Raw genomic sequence first — 21,551 nt, forward strand, 5'->3', positions numbered from 1 at the left:
TATTCTTGTTGTGAATATAAGAGCCGTGTCAAAATCACAACGTTTGGTTTGAGCATCACCAGCAACTAACAAGTTCATTTTTCTTGGGAGTATTAACAGGATTTTCATTATCATGTTTTTTTCATGATGATTCCAATCGTGTCCTTAAAACAGTAATAACATTTCTTTATAGTCGTTGATTCTTAGACAAACAAATTATATCGTTTTCGATTTGACAAAGGCTAAAACGCGCGAGGTGAAATATTCGCAACCAAAACAAAAGGTAAAATTTCCTTATTGCAGTCCGTGTCAGGAACAACAACAGCTCAACCGACAGCATCTTAAAAACGGTCGCTGTAGCTATATTTTTAATACTATCCGTGGACATGATTCATTTTTGTTTTAAAGTAGTTCAATTTGCCAGGGTTAACCAATTTAGAAATGGTAAAATGATTTACATTTCAGGGGTTTGCTCATTTTAAAAATTTTAAGAGTGACAAGACGTATTTTTTTACTAAAATTAATGGAAAATTTAATAATATTTAAAAAAATCTATAGTTTTCAATTTTTATTTATCAAATAGTTTGGTTTATCCATGTTTGACAATCTAATTGCATGTATTTCTAAATGAAATGCACAAAATTACGAAAGAACCCTGCAAAAATCAGTTTATTCAATGAACTGAGAATGTATTGGAAAATTCGGGTTTATGCCAACCCTCCGATTGGCCCTTTCGATGGCAGAAAGTGGGTTGGTGCTGGTGCAGGCGATGGAATCTCCATTTCTAACCCAATCACAACCATCGTGTTCTATTTTTATAAATATGATATTCTTTTTATTGATTCTAAAGTGTGATTGAAGCCCCTTATAGTTTCCGATTTGAATTTGATATGCGATCGGATCCTCCAGTTATGATATTTATTTTCTGCTGTGTTGAATTGATCAGGCAATTTCATAAGCAATTTGCGCTGAAGCACTGTCGTGTCCACCCCTTCACAGCAGTATATACCTTGGCAATAACGATTGTTTGGCATACACCCCACGGACGTGAATGTCTTCCAAGCGAACGCTTTTAAGTGCCTCTAGATTTGTTCGATTCCGTCTGGGTGGTTCGAAAAAAGCGGAGGGGTGGCATATTTTTCCTCCAAGACTTTTTCTCCCTTTTAAGAGGATTCGTTTCTGTTTTATGCCATATCACAAACCGGCAAACAATGCCAGCGTTCAGTGGGGAAAAAATAAAATAGCAACACGCAGCAAAAGCAGAAATTTTCCCCCTTTCCCAAGTACGCACTTGAAAACGGCAGGGAGTGTGTCTATACTGCCACTCTGCGTTTAATTTTTTTACTAGAGAAAATAAAAATTTACTGTGTTAATGAGACACGTATAAACATTAGCTCGTGAATAGAGAAGAGCTTTTTATTTTTGCGATGCACGCTAGCAAGCGAAAAAATGATGCTGCGCGATAATGAGACGATTCATTATAACTGTATTGTGATTATTATGATTACTATTGCTACAATGGATCATTCGCATCTGTATCTCTCTCGCTCATCCTCTAATGATGTATGTTTTAACGCTCATCAGTGTCAGACTGTTAGAGAGTCTTTAAATGGAAGAGATGTGTGCAGGTAATATTTTACAATAATAAAAACACTGAGCTCGCTGGAGCCGAGATCGTTAGGGATGTGAAAAATAGTCAAGTGACTCCAACGAATTTTTATTAATGAATGAAAATGGGTTTTTACCAGTGGGAATTAAAAATTACAGCTATTTTAGAACGTTTAAAAGTAGGAGATTTTTAGGAAAACCCCTTTAGTTAAAACTACTGTTTTTTACAAAAATTGTTCTATGAATTTTCAAAAATGTGGGACGGCGAGTCCAATGAGAAAATAAAAATTTCAATTTGTGAACCGCAAAAATTTCTCTTAAAGACTATTTTTCACATCCCCAAAGAGCAACAATCTCAATCCTTAATGTGAAACATTTGCTTTTTGCTCTGCAGCGCAGAACGCAACGAAGGTATTCTCTCTCGTCTGCATTCTCTTGCATAGGCTGCGAATAAAATGTGCTGCTTTAATGTGATTTAATGGGTCTGCTGTTTGATTGCGATGATAATTGCCGCGGCACCCACGACAATGATTCTGCAATTACCGCGTGCTGAGCAATAAATCAAGCAAGGTCAAATTTCAGCCTTGATATGATGTGCAGCGTTTTAAAATTTTATTGCTCCGACGTCGATCATTTGATATATATACACAAACAGAGCTCGTTCCTCAATACATCGCAAGCAGAAGGTGGAATAGGAAGTATTTTTTATTTTTATTTTGCTGTTCGCTGGCACCCGGTGAAAAGGGACGAAATTGCGAGGACAGCGGCAGCGCTCGGTAAATAAATGCGCGAAATCATCCTCCACTCGGCGGCGCACACAAGTCTCGACTTCTGCTCTCGGAATAAATCCATTTTGTGTTTGTGTGTTTCTCGGAGAGAGAGAGAGAGAAAAAGTTATTACTCGCTTGTAGCAGCGAGGCGAAATTTATATATGAAGCAATGTCTCTATTACCCACATTCCGCATCACGATCGGAGAAACAACAAAAACTGTTTCCTTGGTGCTCACTCCGTAGATTGATTTTATCTCCCCTGGGTCGGGCGTAACGATTCTAAGTAAAAACAATTTTTTGTCTTCCTCGTGAGAAAGTACTGTTTGGTAATTTAACGGATTTCCATAATTTTTTTACACGTTTCCCGTGAACACAGTCACACACAAACACACGTGCGCTGTCTTGACGGGAAAGGCGTGGCTCTTCTTCCAGGGGCTGCACGTTGACACGCACGTGTGTGTGTATGTATGTGTTTCGACCCTTTATTAGGCCATTTCTCTCCTTTTATCTCCCCCAAGGAGAATTTATAAAATTGTAACCAAATAATCCCCGCACCGTTCGATTCGGTGGTTTTCGTCATCCTGCTGAGCTATCGGCAGCTGCTGCTCCGCCGGCAGGTAGGCAACCGCAGCATCCAATTTACGGATCGGGGTGTTTGTTATCAGCACGCGCGTCATCTCCCCTGCTCATTTTTCCAATCCAATATCAGCTCGCACAGCAGCAGCCGCGCCTGCCACGCGGAATGCAGCGTGTTTATTTATTGTCATGTCGGAAAAGCGATCTAATTCCATTTGCCGGATGGATTTTTCGACTCGATGCAGATGTGCGCCCCGTCACACCCATCGACTGTGTGTAGCTTATACGTGTAATTGCTTTTCCATGTCATCGCAATCAGCATTTGCGGATGAGTTGGATGTATTTTTTGTTTAAATTTTCGCTGAAATTATTTATAATGGATGCAAAAATTTACCCCTTCGGCGATGATTCTGTGTTTTCTCGGTTTCTCTCCTAAATAAATAATTCACGAGTCACCAGCCCACGTGAAATAAATTTATATTCCGTCGAAAAATTTATCATAATCCAATTAACATAATGCACCCATTCGTCCTGAAGGCAGTCGCCATTTAAACTTGTTATAAACTTCTATAATTTCGCTCTTGGAGCCGTTTCCTCCCGAAAATCCAATTGGCCAAATGGAGAGCTGCAGCTTTTGATTCGCGAAAATCGTGCGTGGATGTTGCAGCGCGCGATGTTTGCTGTTTTTTTTATTTTTATTTATTTCCGACAGTAATTTACCGACTTCTCCTCCTCTCCGAAAAAGCAATTTACTTAATGTTGGCATCGGCCATTCAAAATACACACAGACTCGCTCTCGGCTCGAAATATTAAAGCAGTGTCAATAAAGTCGTGTAAAAATGTGGGAGATTATTTTCGATTTACAAACTGCACGTGGGCGTGTCGCTTGTTAATCTCCAATTCTGGCGGCACCTTGTTCGAATCGCTCGCGGAACAAAAAATAGCATCCGGACGCCGAATTTTCGCCATTCAAAACTCTTAGGGCACTGACTTCTCTTTCCATTTTTCAACTGGAAATTAAATGTAATGTTGAAGAAATTTTAAAGCGTAATTAGTTTTGAACTCTTTGGAAATTAATTTCAACACTATTAGCTGTTGGGGGTTTAAAACATGGAACATAATGTTTTTTCTTTGATTGGTTTGTGTTGCATGAATATATTTTTCCAATTAAGCGCGCGTGAGTGAATTAAAATTTGATATTTCTTCAAAATCATTTTTTTTTAATTCGAACATCTCGTTCTTAATTTTCTGATATTGTGTAAACTCTTGAATTTTTGGGTTGTTTGGCCTCTGTCTCGTTCTAATTTTATCTCTTCGAATTTTTCGCGTTCAAACATTGATTTTTAGTTAAGGAGCTCTCTCTCTCTCGTCACCAGACTGGAATTAATTTCAGGCCCACTCGGGCGCAGACGGCGGAAAAAAAGGCTGCGATGAATATTTATTTTCACGGCTCATCAGTATTTAGATTGCAGGCGAGAGGTGAAGCCGGTCTTTCGCTCGACTGCTGCAAACTACACGCACGCGGGATGAGCACACTCGATAATTGACATTTGCCATATGTGCACCCCGAATTATGTGCGAGTCGTAATTTGCGGCCGCGTCAGGGTTTAATAGCCTTCGCGCCGACGTCAATGCGTAATTTGTTATGCAAATAGGGACAACAACGCATCTCTTATTTCAGATTATTCAACGCAACGAGGCGGTGACTTTTTGCCACCCTGGCACACGCTATTCTTGGCGGCCGGTGCTCACGCGTTCGAGTAATTAATATCTCCGCTTTATGTAGAATATTAAAGGGAAGGAGCGGTGCGGGTCCCTTGTTCGTGAAGATACAGATTTGGCAAGTGAGGGTCAGGAGGATAAGTGAAATTAGCATGGCATTTCATAATAGCGAGCTAATTATGAATGTTTGTGGCTCACTGTACCAAACACAACAAATTTTCTTCAGCGTTTGCTCCTCATAACTGACATATATTTTGCAAATATATCATTGAAAACATTTATTTTCTTTTTTTCAAAACCTTTAATTCAAACCACAAACTCAGTTTGATGTTAAATTATCATTTCTTGTTAATTATGATGCCGAAATGTCTGTCTTTCTGTCGTCAGAAAAAGTCGGGGCTGTAATTAAAATGTCCCTTTTATTAATTCGATAAAGATAAGCTAATTTAATTTCTCATTTTTATTCTTTAGTCTATTGCAATTAAATGGGTAGATAGTTTCTATAGAAGTAAATTATAGCCGCTCTTTAATGTTAATATATAGGTAGCAGCAACAACTTTTAATACGCTGTAGTTCTGAGTGAGCTCCTTATTCCGATGAACAGACACGTACTTAGTAATAATTGAGAAGTGCAATAAAACACTATTGCAGCGAGGACTTTGCACAAGTTGCGGAGCTCCGGTGAACAAGTAAAAGGAGCCACCGCCCTTTGTGTTGCAGATTCGCTCCCTTCCTGCTGCACGAAAGGCTTCGCTTTTCACTCGGCTCAATGCTGCCCATATTAATTTTTGCGGAGCCCAAGCCCTCAGGAGCTTTCCGCCGTCTCTCCTTTCTTCCCCCGTGGAAAATGAGTTTCTTTCGCCGTCGCAGCCGCGGTTAAAGTTTCACATTTAACTTTGCGAAACTATTCTTGGGGGAGTCGGTGCGCTAGAAGACGCTAATTAAATATGAAAGCGGCTCGGAAAATTCTTTCGTCAATATCGAATTTCGTAGAAAAGCATTTCAGCTGGCAGCACGTGCCAGTTATAGGCGGAAATTTCTGCTCTCGCCATACACAAATCAAACAAAATCCCCGGCTTTTATTCTGACGTCAATTTTCACTCGAGGAAAGCTCAAAAAAATTTGAGCGCCGTTACGCCTCGCCGCGTTTCTTGCTCTCTCAGTGATGCAAAGGCGGATTTCAACCCTTGCCTTATACCTTTGATGAGACACACACGCATCACGCTACACTTGGCACACCAGCCATTCATTTTGCCTCTGCTGCCTGCGACTCAAGTGGGAAGGCAGTGACTTTAATTAAAAAGCACCGCCGCGACTCTCCACCTGGTTGGCCTATTCACTTTATTCTGGAGGTAATTAACCAATCCTGGCCTGAGGAAAATTAGAGCAACCAGGATTAAGTCCGCAGGCCCGGAGAACGAAACGGCACTTTTGAATGCGTTCTGCCTGGAATTCAACTCGGCTTCTCTGCAGAATTTCCGTGTTTATTTATTTTTGCATAATTTAGTGAAAAGTTTTGTAAAAAATGCACAAAATTTCTGTATTTAAAAAATGGTATAATGAAAACTAGATTAATCCTAATGTTAAAGAATTACCTGATTAATTGCATATGAAATAAATTTTAGGAGTTTCCCCACAATAAATCTCATTGAAAGGGCATTGAAATTTGTGGAGCACTGTACATTTTCGAGAAAATAGCAGAATTTGAAATTTTATTGTGTCTCGATCCTGTTTTCATGAGAGGGAGAGATAAATATTCATGAGAAAACTATATTACAATTATTTTCATACTTGAATGAATGGCTTGGGCTCACAGTCACGTACCCAGTAAACCCTGTTGATGGGAAATAAACTCGTAAATGGACCAACTTGTTTTTACGAGACCTCATAACTCAACTTCATTAGCAACGAGTTTTTTTTTTAATTGATGATGATGTGCAGGCAAACGCCTAATCTCTCCGATGAGTTAAAAAATTTCCCTCGATCGCCTTGTTTGAGCTGTGATCGGCCCACGCACATAAAAGAGGTGCACGTGGCCTTTGGTGTATACACGCGGTCCAATAGTTTAAAATAGAGGAAAACGTTTGCAGCGCAACACGCCGTTTTCTCAGCTGCGGCGACATTGCTCTTTGGCCGGCTTGTTTTGGTTATTAATGGCTCGTTTTTATGTCCGCCGCGTGTTTTATAACTTGTCAACATGCACCTCCGCGGCAAACGGAATAAATCCTTCAGAAAAAAACGTGTACAAACGCCAAGCTGGCTTTGAATAATTAAAATCCGTGAGTGTCGCCAGCGGGCGTGCTGCATTTTTCCGTGATTCCCTGCGGAATTTCGGATTAAATTTATCGCGTTTCTCGAATTTCTCCACTTGAAGATAACGACGCCGCTTTATTCTGTGCTTGCAGGAGGCAACAAGCTGAGGCGAACCAGATCTACTCGGCGACAAATCCGCACGCCAAGAGTAGCCCCAGCAGTCCAGCTGATGAAAAATTAAAGGTAAGTGACTTCTTGGAAGCTTTTAAACATTCTCTCCTCGTGTGGGATTAGCTCTGCACGGCATTATCTAATTTCAAATTCCTCGTTCAACGAGAGTATATAAGCACTTAAAATGCCCGTTCGGTTATTTTATTTTTTAATGTCTCTCGCCTGCTTGTCGCAAAATTTATGTCTCGTTGCTGGATCGGACCGAGCATATTGGAAGACTCGATTGACAGTTGCTTCACAAAAGACCTGTCTTTTTTGGCAGCCTAAACGGAGTTTCGTTAGGTAACCGCGGTGAGGCTCGTGCTCGCGACAGGCAATCAAATCCAAACAAACGTCTTTGTCTCAACCTTCAAGAAAATCGAAAGCACGTAAAACCGAATCACTCTCTCTCTCACTCCCCAGCTGCTGTGACATTTAAACAAACTGCCTCTCGGGAAATCGGGCTAATTAAGACATCAAAACAAATAGTTTGATCCTCCCACAGGAAGGAAAATCGTCTCGTAAATAACCGCCCGACCGCGCGCGCTTTTAATTAATTGCGAGAGAACAAAGTTCAGTGCCTCCACGCAAAATTCGTACCCTTCATGCCGGCTCGCAGCTTTTTTTTCGTGTGCTGCCTAATATGAAAAATGAATTCGAAAACAAAAAATGGTAGTAATTTTATTCAGCGAGTGGGCCGCAAGAGAATGAATTGTGCTTCTGCTGACCACGATGATGATATTATGATGGGAGTTGCTTTCAAACCCGTAGCCGCATATAAATCATCTTGGCCCTCGGCTCCCAGGTCAGTGGATTTTAGCCTCCATTAATAATTGGACGCCGTAAATTAATTATCATGCTCCATAGAGGCAAAGTGCACTGTGACATATGGGAGTGTAAAAGAAATCTTCGCTGAATATTTATTTCTAACGGCGCAAAAGGTATTGGCTATTTATTTAGGTTGAGATTGTAGGCTAAAAATATTCATATTTTCCTGAATTTAATTTACTGAATTCTGGGACATGTTAGAAATAGACAATGGGAAAAATTTATCAAGGAGGAACACTCGTTCCATTAGGTAATTTTATTAAATGGCTTTCAATTCAACCTGCTGAGCACAGAATTATTAAAATAAGGAACAAACAAACAGCTAACATTTAAGAAACGACTGTATTTTTTTTAATGACTTCAATTTTTCTCCCATTATAATTGGGTTATCAGTCATATTAAATCATTCTAAAGAGCCTCATTATCAGATTCCATTTTATTTTAATTGATCACTCGATCGCTCAACTTGGCAACCATAACGATAAATTACCCCCTGCTACATTATTGGATTTTATTTTAGCTCGTTAGCAGTGGTTTTGAATAATAATTCCCAGAACGTCCATTACAAAGTTAATGCGTTGCGAAATTCACTGAAAATTCACCAGCGGCTATAGAATTTGATCCGGATTAAATTCCACTGACCCTGCAAATTGCCGGCTGAGAAACGAAAGCGAAAGAGGAGCGCAGTTTGCGCACAGGAGCTCGCACACGCACACGCGAAATGAATTTTCCAAGCGGCCTCATCTTCCGAGAACGTGTAGGAGAGCCGATTTGTGAGTGTGTTGGCCCTGGTAATATTTCATTTCTGTGTTTTTCCTGCTCGACACATGCTCGTGGCAAAGGGGGATTAATTAGCGGCTAATCGAGCCGAGGCCGAAATTAAACTCGCTACTTTGATTGCACGTTTGTTCGGTGCGGTGCACACACACACACACGCACACACGAGAGGTTTGTCGCCCACGTTGGGGCCCAAGCAGCAACAGCAACAACAAATAATATGTTACCCGACCTCTCATCTCCTTCCTTTTCACGTGAATCCGACACGTGAAAGAGTTTGTTTGCCACCCCGGGGGAAATGCGGGGGTTTGACTGCACAGGTCGTCAGCAGTTACTAATTTTATCCCGAGAGCAAGGCGCTCACGTACAAAACGTCACAACAACGAGATGGAAAATATCAATTCTGTCTTCAGCACGCTTGCAATTTTCACACTGCATAATAGCTGCCAGAGTGTTCTTTTCACAACGGGAGAATATGTAGGAAATCGAAATGCTTTTCCTTGTTAAGAAAGGAAAAAATGTTTCACCTTTCCCACTTGATAGTAGTTCCACGAAATTTAATTAAATATTGTGCTATACTGATAAAATATCCAGGGGAATTATCGAATAAAATACAGAGATTGCATAAAAAAGATAAAAGCAATCTAGAAAATAATTCTGTACGGTTTTGTTGCAACAAGAAACCTCTAAAAAATGCAGCTCCCGTTGGGGTTTCCTAATTAAGCCAGAACTACCAGTTTTTATGCATTCGTGATTTTCAAGAAGTAAAAATCAACATTTAATGATTGATAATTTTTGTTACTTGCGCTTAAAAATTTTAAGCTCCCGAAAATATAGCAATCATGTCTTTTTCTAATACGTTTTTCCTCTAATGGAATTTTAGGGGCACTTCTCTACTCTGGCTATTATTCCAAAACGTAACAGAAATCAGGATTTTAAGTCAGTTTGCCTGGGCATAACTGTTTTTCACTTTATTTGCGCCAACCATTTTTTATATTAAAAGATTTTGCTGCACTTTTGGATGAAAGATGAATATAAATTAGTCTTATATTTTCACAACGAAATATTTATTACGTCACATTGACTGCAAGAAACCAGAAACTTCAAAACCATTGATTTTCTAACAAAAAAGCGAGTTCTCGATATGCCCAGAAGAGAAAATTCTAAAAATAGCCTATAAATAAACAGACTCGAGCCAGTGTATTTTCCGCGTGAATAATATTTGCCTGGTTGGGCTGGAAACAAAAATAGGATCAGATATCCACGTCAGAGCTTTTGAGGGAAAATTCATCAAAAGCTCTCTTTATTCCCCAACATTGCCTTTAAGCCTTGTTAGTTTATCTATTTTTATTTTCATCTAGATTTTTTTTTCGTTTCACAGAAGGATGAAATCGGTGTCGAAATGCCTTGAAATTGTAAATGAACGATGGGCACCATTGGTTCTCAGCATGAAATTGAAAAGTTACAGATTTTAGTAAACTACCTGAAAAATGAAATAAAAATTCCCGAGCGTAAAAAATATGTGTAGCTTTAGTTCAGTCACACGTGTCTCACGAAATCAGACCAAAAACGGCACTCGTGATCCCACAGCCTGTTCGTCAGCCGTCACCACGTCGCTGCTTTTAGTGATTGCGATTGCGTTAGAGAGGGAAAAAGGCCGCATTCGGCGTGATTGTGTCAATCAGGCGGCTCGGCGCGAGGATCGATTTTTAATTCATCTCGGAGCTGCTGCAGAGGGTCCATGCGAAGGCAGACGCGCACACGTTTTATTTGTACGCGGCGCGCATATAAAGAGCAGCGGCGCCTACACTGACGGATTAACATGTCTTGTCTCGAAGAGATATTGCTTTTGCCTCAGAGGCTCCGATATTGGGCGACGCGCACGGCTCCGGCCGCCTTAATAACACACGCATCTCGCTCCGGAAAATTATTCCGGCGCTATGAAAAATGACGCAAGCGGCAGAAATTGCAGTGCGGCCAAACAAAATTCAATCTCCATTTCTCACGTAGATTCCGTGCCGTGCTAATCCGCTCTAATTACTTGTTGCGGAAGCTGCAGAGAAACAAGGGGGCCGCCCACCAGATGAGACTGAGATTAGTTCAGGGCCTGCTTTTCTAAGCAGTGGGCCAACTTTGAGAAGATACATTAATTTAGTAACTGTGACAAGTGGACATTTTTCGTAGGCTTTTTATGTCAGTGTCAATGTCGTCATTCCTAACATCAAATTTAGCGAAATTTTGTCCGTCGTTGATCTGCTGCTATTTATAAAGATTACATTCGCACATCTTCCTAAGCTGCAGTTTAGCTAATTATCTATCTTCGGATTATTATTTATGTGGAGGACCCAAGCCGATCTCATTGTAATCGCAAATCATGTATATCTATGCAACGTTTCAACTTACACGAGCAGCCTAACTTCATAATAAATCTAATTAACAATAATAAATTAATTTGTAAAAATTGTAATCAATTTTAAACCATAAATATAGATTTATAATATTTAAATTTCAATCTATAAATATAATAAAATTAAAAACACTATTTCTGTCGTGAGATATTCTTCTTAAAATGTACGCATTCATAAAACAATCAATTTTCTTATTTACACATTTACTAAAATCAGTTAAATTGCAAAAAATTAGAAAAATTTTATTTCGACATGAAGTGACTGATTTGGCTCTCTATTATTTTAATATGCGCAGCATAAGCACGTACACACACGGACGTCCCAGCTAAAATATTAGGTTTAAAGCCCAGCAGGCGGGTTTGGTTTTGCTCCTCTTTGTAAGAGCGGCTGTGTTGAGCTTCTCGCCCAGAGCCGAAAGTCACAAATTCTCATGAAATATGGTCAGCGGCGAGAAGGCCGAGCGCGCCGCGCGGTCCTTGATGTGAGCTGCTTTGTTTATCAAATAAATTAATTCATCCACCCATGCAGAGTGGAATTTTCACAGCAATCGAGCGCGAGTGCAGATCTTTATCTGGCCGTTATTGCGCTCTGCTTCTCCCAGGGCATATAAAATGAAATTCAACTCGAGCCAAGGTTGCTTCCTTTTCGCCCGCCGAGAAAAGAAAGGAAAACGAGCGCTTTTTGTACAATACGCGCGCGCGCACGCCAGCTCGCCTCCCACAATCCATCACACCTCGGCACTATAATTATTTTATAATATCGACCACTCTTGACACTAAAATATATACGTCGAGGAGCAAGAGAGGAAAGCCGCAGCTGGCGAAACCACTTTCCATGATGTGAGTTTCGTGGGGGTTTCATTGAAATGAAGCACACACATCAGGAATATGGTAATTAGAGATAACAGAAGTCGACGACACAGACGTCATGCATTTACTCACTCTCGTCACTTCAAACCGGCGAGCACTTTGATATTCAGGTCATTGGGAAATTGCTGAGTTCACCTTTCGCAAGGCTGGTCGCGTTTTTCACTTAAAATCGATGACAAATCAAACTTTTTGTGCCCAACGACCACAACGCTGATTGTCCTTTGCTTTCAGGGCACCACGCATGACCTCTTTGAGCTTCTAGAAAGGGTTCAAAGCAGTCGGCTAGACGACCAACGATGCGTCCTTCCACCCTACATCAAACAGGTGAGTACAATCATCCCCCTTTTTGTTACCATTTCAATCAAATTGCATTACGGATCGTTATTTTAAGATGATAATCACTGTGAAATAACGAGCCGAACGAATTTAATTCCAAATAAAGCACAAACAGCACGCGAACCGGCGATAAAAAAATTCTCCCGACGCAGCAGCTGAGTTCGCACGTCCCATTATTAAAAGCGAACGAATTAAAAAGTAGGCACGTCCTACCACAAATGCGTTCTTTCCATGCCAAATCCACTTTTCATGGTCTAGTAAGCCCGCCGCGCCGATTGAGCAGATTTTCAAGTTTTATCGCGATTTATCCTTTGTGGAAAGTGACGATGCGATTGAAAAAAATGAGAATCTCGCAGTCATCTCTTTTCAGCTTCAATTACCATCACCATTGGCGAGAGCGGCTGGAAATCGGCTCCAGATGGCGAAGGCAGAAAGTTTTTTTTATCTGGTGAACGTCAAAGAAAACTAATTTGCTGGCTATTTTTTAAATTTATTAAAACATCTGGAATCCACGTTAGTAGTCAGTGTAGCACTGAGTGTTTGTGCCCAAATCACTCACTGGAATGTTTTCCTCAAAAGGCGTGATTCCTTCAGCTGCCATTTCATCGCGGACCTGTCGGTTGAAGCTATAGGGGATTGAATTTAATAAATATTTGGCATACTCTCTCGACGTCTGTGAAGACGCGGATCAGATTTTCTCCGGCCAGTTTGCGCAGGTTAGCTTCGGTCCAATTCGGGTCTTCGGCCAGCAAAGCAAACAGATCAGGGTAGTAGGAAGTGTCGCTCAAGCCAACAGGCGGACTTGAATCAAAAAAACGAAAATAAAAATTCAGTTAAGATTAAAAGGCATGACTAGACCTGTTGTTTCGACTTCCCAAGAAAAATTGAATAACAAAAATTTTAAAAATACCTCTCAATGCCATCAAAATCGGATCCAATGCCCACGTGGTCAAATCCTGCCAGATTAGCAATGTAATTTATGTGATCTGCAATGAAAAATGCCTTTTTAAAACCAACATCCGCAATTGGAATGCATTTATTTTACTTGCTACGTCTTGAATGGTTCCACTGCCACTGCACGTCACGTAATAATTGTAAAAATTAACCATCACAATAGAGTTTGTGTCCCTCTGAATAAAAAAAATTGTTAATAAAACCCACCACTCGATCCATGTCATCTCTATTTTGTCTTACCACAAGCTGCAAAACGTCATCGTGAACGTTTCTGTGGTGATTGCACAAGGCAAAAGCGTTTGAGTGAGAGAAAATGATTGGAGCCCTGGAAACTCCAATCGTCTGAATCTGAGCCGCTTTGGACACGTGAGATAAGTCCACCAGCATTCCCAATCTGTTCATCTCACGTATCACGGTCTGCAAAAAAAACACGTTCAATCCAGACCTGACGGCTTTTGATTGATTTTTTTTCTTATCACATACAACTCCAAAGTCACTAAGTCCGTTGAGATTGGGAGCAATGCCTGACTCTGGATCGTCCACAGGAGACGAGTCGCACCAAGGAGTGTTGCAAACGTGGTTCAGGGTCATGTAGCGCACCCCGAGGTCGTAGAACTGGCGCAACACGCTAATACGGTTGTCTATGCTGTGGCCACCCTCAACTCCAATCAAACTGCCGATTTTTCCCTCGTTGAATGCATCCCAGATTCCTGTAAATGGGTTTTGATTTAAATTATTTCATCAAGAATACTATTTTACAAGTTTAATTTTAGGAAATTGGACATTGATGGATTAATTGTTTTAAAATTGGATTGAATAAAACAAAAACCAATCAAAATTCTTACCTTGAGCAGTGGTAACAAACTTAAAGTCAGCGCTGTGCTTCGTGGTGAATCTCTTGATGATGTCAATAATGTCAATGGTCCACTGAGCAGAGTCAAGGTACTGGGTGCGGCAGCCGGTGTACGCGGACCAAAACTAAATAGGCATGAGTTAATTCCCCAAATGCAAATGTAAAGCAAACGACCAACCTGAGCTCCGACCATGCCCGCCCTGAGCCTGGGAATGTCGGTGTGGCAGTTGTTGCACCCTTGCCAAAGCGGGTTGTCGGTCAAATTTTGACTCAAGTCAACATTTGAGAGCTTGCCATCAGCTAGTTGTCGGATGTTCATCGCCAGATCATTGTGTCTTGTCAAAACACAGACTTATGAAAGGATTATTGTGACTGAGAGCAGAATACATACCCGTCAACAAGTGGCACACTTTCCAGCACGCGAAGGGCGATTTGCCGAGCTTCCTCCGGGGTTCTGCGGTTCGCAGCAGACGCGAGCACAACCACTGCTAAAAACGTCAACGCTTTTGTGAGAGACATCTTCAGCTCTCAAGCAAAGCAAGACCAACAAGAGTGCAGGAAAGTGCGGCGGCAAATGTCTTATAGCCACCTTGACTTGCTGTAATCAATAATTCGCGGGATTTACCTGTCAAGTACGATAATGAAATGGTCTAGATCTACAATCAGAGCGACATTATTCGTTTGCTTTCAAGATAAACTATTCAAAAGCTATAAATTTACAATAGCTATTACGCAATAGAAATTATACTAATTTGCTCAACTAACTAAAACAGGTTTTTATATTTTGGAAAACCACAGGTAGAGGCGGAATTTCCCTCTGTAATATACATAAAGGTTGGAGATAACGAAAATCCTTGCCGCCGGAAATAAAAATTTTACGCCGCAGTAAAAGAAACGATTTCATTTGTATTCGCCGTGCTCGGGACTATACTTAAAGCGGGTGTCCAGGGATAGAGGAAAGCACCGCGTGCAGCCGTAAAATCATCCCCCTCTTTATCTTGGTGCCGTTTCGGTTGAAAGTGCATTGAGCCACAAAACCGACCGGAAGGGCGGCGCTCACCAAATCGCTCCACGAGAAACAATCGGCCAATTACTCTTAATAACCACGAAATTGGTAATTGCACCCCCTCAAAATTTAGGGTAGAAACAATGGAAAAATAAATAAAAAAAAACAGTCGTGCGGTGGCTTATGAGTTGTTTCCACGTTATGTAGTTCAGCTTGTTAATGAGCCGAATATTTCGGCGGGAAACGCATTCAATTTTCCCTTTCTACCAAATGAAATATTAGGGACTGCTGTGAATGCGCCAATTACAATAAATAACAACAAGACACACAAAAGGAGCAAAACAACCGGCGTGCAAATTTAATTTATCGCTCGAGTAGCACATTTTATTTTCCTTCGCACGGCTGAGAGCAAATAAATAAATAATCCAGCGCGTCCGGCAGTGGTTTTGCGCCGTTTTCTACGCCCTGTTAATGATTCGCAGCTGCCACGCTAATTTGTATACTTGTTGGATTAATGCTTTTCTGCCGAGAGAAAAATGCCCGCGCGCACCCGAGAGGGACAGTCGCGGAGAAAAAGAAGCTCGAGTTAAAAATGCCCGCGATAAATTTGGCACCGGCTGAAGCTTTTATTGCGCTTAGGAAATCTAACACGCGGGATAATCAGAGTGTTCCCGTCGCGCAATTTATATGGAAATGGACCGAATTATGGCAATAAGCGTGTCGTGTAATTTAATAATGGACCTGCAAAATGCGTGTGTTCCTTTTTTTTAGCAAAATATGAACGTAAATCATAAACTAAATGGCTTAATTCGATTTATTTGAACCTCCAGGATTTAATTGTTTTAGCTAAATTGAGATTGATAAAAATTGGTTAATAAATTTTGAATCACCAAGGTGTAAAATGAGGAGATTTAGAATTGGGAAATTTTCAACGAGTCTTTTTACGGCCCTTTTGGGGAAATTTGTCAACTAATGTCGCTAGTTTTAGACTCGGATTTGCAGTAGAAGCATAGGAATGGCCAGTTTTGCATAAAAGTGATTTTTTCTTTGATTTATTTAGTTTCAAATTGGTCTTTATTTTTTAAATAAGGCTAATTTGCCCCATACGTTGCTATCTCCAGACAAATGGATCATATAACAGCATAATAAAGATTCTTGGAATGCTCTCAAGTTTTTATTCAAATTTAGATTTGGCTGAAGATTGCTCCACATAATTACATGCGGTAGCACTGAACTTATGAAAGCAGTTTTATCGCACTTACTCACAAACGGGGCCAGCAGTTTCATTCTGTGCGCTCTCGTCCTGCCCGGTCCTGCCAAACAGGAACTCAGATTATTCCATAGGAGTTAATACAATTATGAATTTTAACTTCCTTTTTAAATTAAATTGAGAAAATACCTAATTGCGTTTTAATTATTATTCCATTTAGGACTGAAATAATTTTTAAATTGCTCTCCTAACAGAACACGAAATTGGAAAACAGTAAAATTTAACGTAACTTCAACATCAAATCCAGATGTTTCCAACAGCATACATATTTCAAAAGCAGAGACTTTATATATTCAAGGCAGATTGTTATTTTGCGTCGTTTTCCGTCAAAACTTTCCAGACACACACTCGATCGACAATAAAGACAAATTCAACTCTGCAGCGCTGACAGAAACTTTTCCTAGCCCGCAGCTGCCAATGAGAAAGTGAGCGCTGGCGGAAAATTCGCGTGCCAAGCAGTCGCAGATCAATTCGTGTGGGGTTTTACAAATTGGCTCGGCTCTCTCGCTTGCCAGTCTTAAGTGCTTGTCGTCCGGCCGGCTTATTGGCAGAAAAAAAGTCGGCTCGGAGACGCGGCGGCGGTCCACCCACCCGCACCAATTTTATGTCATCTCCTCCTCGGTGACGGCACCTGCGAAAAGCTGTATCGTGAGAGCAAATCGCGCGCCAACTCTCGTTTTCGTCTGCGTTTTACGATCATCTGGTTTCGTAAGTGAAAAACTGGCCGCTCTATCGGAACAAGACATCGGCATGTTGGGCCCAAATAAATTCATTGCTCGTCTCCTAATTTTATCGGCACTTGCATCTCGTGGGCCTCCTCTCGGCACCGGCACCGCGGCCACATGTCACTTCGCCCCCTCACTGTACGAGGCGGACGCTTTCAGACGCGGCTTTATACCACTCCACGATCACGTTTATTTATGCATTTTAATTATGACCTGGAAAGCACGTTAGCTATAAATTATATGAGAACACACATCGTGGTTTCAGCTACGGCAGCCTCTTTGGTTTATTTCAAAAGTGGATCTCTACTGCTTGAAATAATCTTTAAAAATGTGGAAAAACTGAAATTTGATCTGGGCGTTGGAATTGCTAAGAAAATTTTGCATGCAAATAAAGCATTGATCTATTTCTTCCTATTGAAAATCAGGATTTTTTTCAGTCAAGAGGAAAAATTTATCCGTTGGATAGATCGTGAGGAGAGAAAACGAAATCAAGTGAAAAATCATAGACACAAGCCGTACATTTTTTTTAAATTAAACTCAATGAATTAGTGCAATATATGCTTAATTTTTTTGCCTGATTTTCTTAAAAACTGACTGTCTATTTTGAAAAATTAAAAGCGCAAATTTCTATCTCTTTCAGTCATATACTAAATTTGTGATGTAGGACTGGATGGAGGATTTAACGTTTCTAAAATCGTACTAAATGTTTGTCCTCGTATTTTCGTAAAAGCTAGCTGTGTATTTTATAAAGGAAGGGCGCGAATGGTGGCAATTTTACGTCACTGTTTTATTGCATTTGAGCATATGCATAGTCAGTTGTTTCAAATGCCCGGGGAGGTAAAATCCGCCTCAGGTGTTACTGCAATGTTAATTTTGATTTGCAGCGAAAGTTTTGCTAAATGAGGCCTGAGGGAGCCAAAACAGAAGCTGCTTTCCAGTGCGAGAATATGAAGGATTGTTTTATTCTAAAAAAAATCACCATTGCCACCAGTGAAATTAAAGAAATATTTACAGGATTTTTTTTTATTCATTGAGCTTGAGATTTAAAAACTTAAAATTAGTTTTATTTAAAAGATATTGTTTCATACGATTGGATTGATTTAAGAGATATCAATTAAATAAAAAAAATAGCGAAATTGGTTCCTCGATCTATTCACTCTCCATATTTTTTATCTATCCAATTCAGTCAGATTTTCAAATATCTGGAAATAAAATCTGTAATAATCACGTTATAATTTCGCTCCAGGCTGTTGTACACACAAAAGCATATATTAATAGCGATGGCTATGCAACCGGCAGCGCTGGTTTGTTCCACCGGTTGCCTATAGCATAAGCACCTCTCGATCGATTTTGTGATTGCGCTCCCTCCATCAATTTACATGACTGTATGTAAAAGAATAATACAAACGAGCGAGCTCCGATAATCCCAGCTATATCCTATGTCGGAGCTAATCACCCAATAGCTAATTTATCTCATTGAAGCTCTATAAAAAATATTATTATTTTCTGTCTCTGCAGATGAGCGGCTGGCTTGCTATATATCATGAATATAATAATGCAATATTTCGAAATGAAAGCGCTGCTCTCTGTGAGCTGCGCACTCGCATTATTTTTTTTTTTAGTTTATGACTGCTTGTGTGGCTTAAATTGCAGATTGTGCGGATGTGCTCTCTCATCTGCACTGTATTTGATTGACGCGGAATTGCAATGCCACACACGCGCTGCCATCAAAAAGTCGTCTTTATATGTCACTTGGAAAAGCAGTCGCTCACGCACGCATCGTAAAATTATAATTTCGCATTTCAACGAGGGAACATCACACGCAGACAGAATATTTTTGCTCTGGAGGTTTTTTTTGCGAGCGAAATATTGCTCCTGTTGAGTGAAGGAAAAATTGAAAAAATCATTTTGTGGTGCTACATCTGCCGGGCAAACGCTGAACTCTTGGAGCGATATAAAAATGCTTCTCCGTGCTGCCCTCTGGAGTCAGCCGCAAACATTTGCCAGGATATAAAAAACAGATATTAAAAATTATTACTAGAAAACCTATAACATTTCTTATTTTCATATTTTTAAAGTTAATTTTTTTCCGTTATAATTATCCTTATTATAAAATTCATTTAAATTTTTAAAAAATTTGCCTTTTAACATTTTAAATTTGAAACATTTTTTTTAATATTTTTGAAATTTATTTTTGTTAAAAATTTAACTGTCACCTTGGTAATAATGAAAGAGTTACTGATGCAAAATATTATTTCAAATGGAAACACTGCGTTTATGCTAAAAGAGTCTACAATACACTGCGAGAAAAGCACACATTATATGCAGGCGCGTGTCCATTTTTAAAAATTGCCTTTTATGGAAAGGCGGAACTTTTGTTAGTGAAGCTATATTTAATTCATTATAACATTTTAATTTCTGAATAAAACAAAAAATATTATTTTACAGAATTTAAACTTTTTTCCTGCTCAACTCAAAATAGCGCATTCAAAAAAAAAACCAAACCGCAAGAAACACTACTACTTGAAGGATGTGTATATATTGTGTATGACTTCCTACGTATAAATCTCACTCGGCGAACCGTTTCCTTGTTTTGTTCAATATCGTGAAACCGCCTTTGCTCCTTCTTTTTCCTTCTATTTTCCTCCTGTGCGGCAGTAAAGAATCAAACGCGAGCAGCGTTTTCACGGGACAGCTGAGCGAGTCCGCTGACAATGAAAGAATGAAGCGTGGTGGCCATTCAGGTGGATCGCCGGCGGACGGCGCCGAGCGGAAGGAAGCCCCTGCCGGCAGGGATCGCATCCACTCCACACCTGGCTGCGACAGAGAAGTATCCTTAGTCAGGAAGCGAAAGAAAAAGCCGGATAAACTGCCCAGGAGGCTCAGTTTCGAGGGGGTCATGAACTTCTGGCGCAATTCCTTGGTGAGCCCCTTCAAATGTTATTTCCGCTTTTGTTCTATTTTTATTTCCCTATTATATCAATGTTAAACAAACATTAACTTTGCTCTATGTAAATGCCTGCATTACATGACAAAGATAATATATTTATACACTTTTAAACCGATTCCTTAAACATTAAAAACGAAAATTGAGACCCTCATATATCGAACGTGTTGTGGATAGTTAGAATTGGCAAATTCGCATCCATCAATAATATTCTGAATCATTAAATCTACGACATTGACACTCTTTCATTTATTGGCCCTGAATTTATCGAGCTTGTGCAATGTGGCCCATTTTGCATCGTTGGTTGAAATTTCAGGATTTAACGATTTAAGCAATTTGCAAAGATTTGAAAGAATTTCTGATATTTAAAATTATTTAAAAAAAAACATATGTTCAATTTACGTGAAATTTGATCTTGCAGGGTTTGCAAAACACATATTATCTGTGTTCTGCAATTTTGTGCAATATTCCGAAACACGAGATCATAAATATTTTATTTTCGATGGCAAAAATATTATTATGAATAAATCAATTCCGATAAAAAAAATGGGAAACCCAAAATTTTGGGGTTTCCAGCCGGTTTTTTGCGCGATAAACCGTTATTACATTTTTGCGCACTGCAAAATTGGCGAACCTTGGGTGAGATGTGAGGCAGACAAATCTTATTGAAAAAAAGAAGAGGCTCAAAATTTTTCATGAAATTGAATTTAATAAATTATTCTGCAAAAACTTCACAAATCCTGATAGCTGATTAAATTTACTGATTAATTTTGTTGATAAAAATTTTGTTTCTTTATTTCCTGGGTGGGAAAGTAAAGTAAAAACAAATCTGGATTCAAATTTGGTTTTTAAAAAAATATCCAAAACAAGCAACATGCAAGTATTTCATTTTTTAATTATAAAAACATACCTGTTGATCGTTTAAAAGTGCTTAAATTAAATAAATTTTTCGCTAATTAAAAAATCCGAAAAGTTTCCTTGAAAGTGTTATTGAGATTAATTCTATTCAACTAAAACTCACACACAATTTTAAAATGAGTGCTATTTGTCATCAAATATTATGCTGCCACGGAGCGCAAAATAATAATTGTGCCATGTTTGATCTCTGCTTTTTAATACGCGTTGCTGAGACGCCAGTTGTGGCGAACTGGGTATCTGTGCCAGGACATTTCTGCATACTCTCTGTTTGTCCAGCCCCATGTGGCTCGCCGCTGCTTGTGCAAATAATCTAATTTATTATCAGAGCCACACGTGACCAAGCGCGCAATTCAAATATTGAGCTGCTTATTAACGGTATGCGTGTGTGTATTTACGCGCATATTTACGGTTGATGGACACGCACGCGACTCTCTGTTGTTATCTGCACACATACTTTAGCGGGTAATTCGTCGCGCCGAGCTTAATAAAGTGCGCGTAATCAGAGCAAATATCTTGCCTGCTGCTATTTATTTCCTCAAAA

The 21,551-nt window shown here is 39.8% G+C and overlaps 2 protein-coding genes across 9 annotated transcripts in view; one reads left to right on the plus strand and one right to left on the minus strand.

The window, feature by feature from the left end:
- RapGAP1 (Rap GTPase activating protein 1) overlaps positions 1–21,551 on the plus strand; it is a 243,819-nt gene that overhangs the window by 185,922 nt on the left and 36,346 nt on the right. For 7 of the 8 annotated variants that reach the window (XM_065485379.1, XM_065485376.1, XM_065485375.1 and 4 more), the window contains 2 exons: positions 7,062–7,152; positions 12,233–12,325. In XM_065485379.1, coding sequence (XP_065341451.1) covers positions 7,062–7,152; positions 12,233–12,325 — 184 coding nt within the window. Of the gene's footprint in view, positions 1–7,061; positions 7,153–12,232; positions 12,326–19,852; positions 20,069–21,551 lie in introns of those variants that run through there. The other variant, XM_065485383.1, reaches the window with a different exon arrangement.
- Positions 12,807–14,730, minus strand: LOC135940484 (dipeptidase 1-like). Its single transcript, XM_065485389.1, has 9 exons — positions 14,536–14,730; positions 14,323–14,479; positions 14,137–14,269; positions 13,775–14,001; positions 13,532–13,708; positions 13,383–13,467; positions 13,248–13,323; positions 13,000–13,138; positions 12,807–12,950 (listed from the first exon to the last, which is right to left on the minus strand). Exons 1-9 carry the CDS (start codon positions 14,661–14,663, stop codon positions 12,852–12,854), a joined length of 1,221 nt encoding a protein of 406 aa, XP_065341461.1. The 5' UTR covers positions 14,664–14,730; the 3' UTR covers positions 12,807–12,851.

This window comes from Cloeon dipterum, chromosome 3 (assembly GCF_949628265.1).
Source record: "Cloeon dipterum chromosome 3, ieCloDipt1.1, whole genome shotgun sequence".
Classification (NCBI taxonomy): domain Eukaryota; kingdom Metazoa; phylum Arthropoda; class Insecta; order Ephemeroptera; family Baetidae; genus Cloeon; species Cloeon dipterum.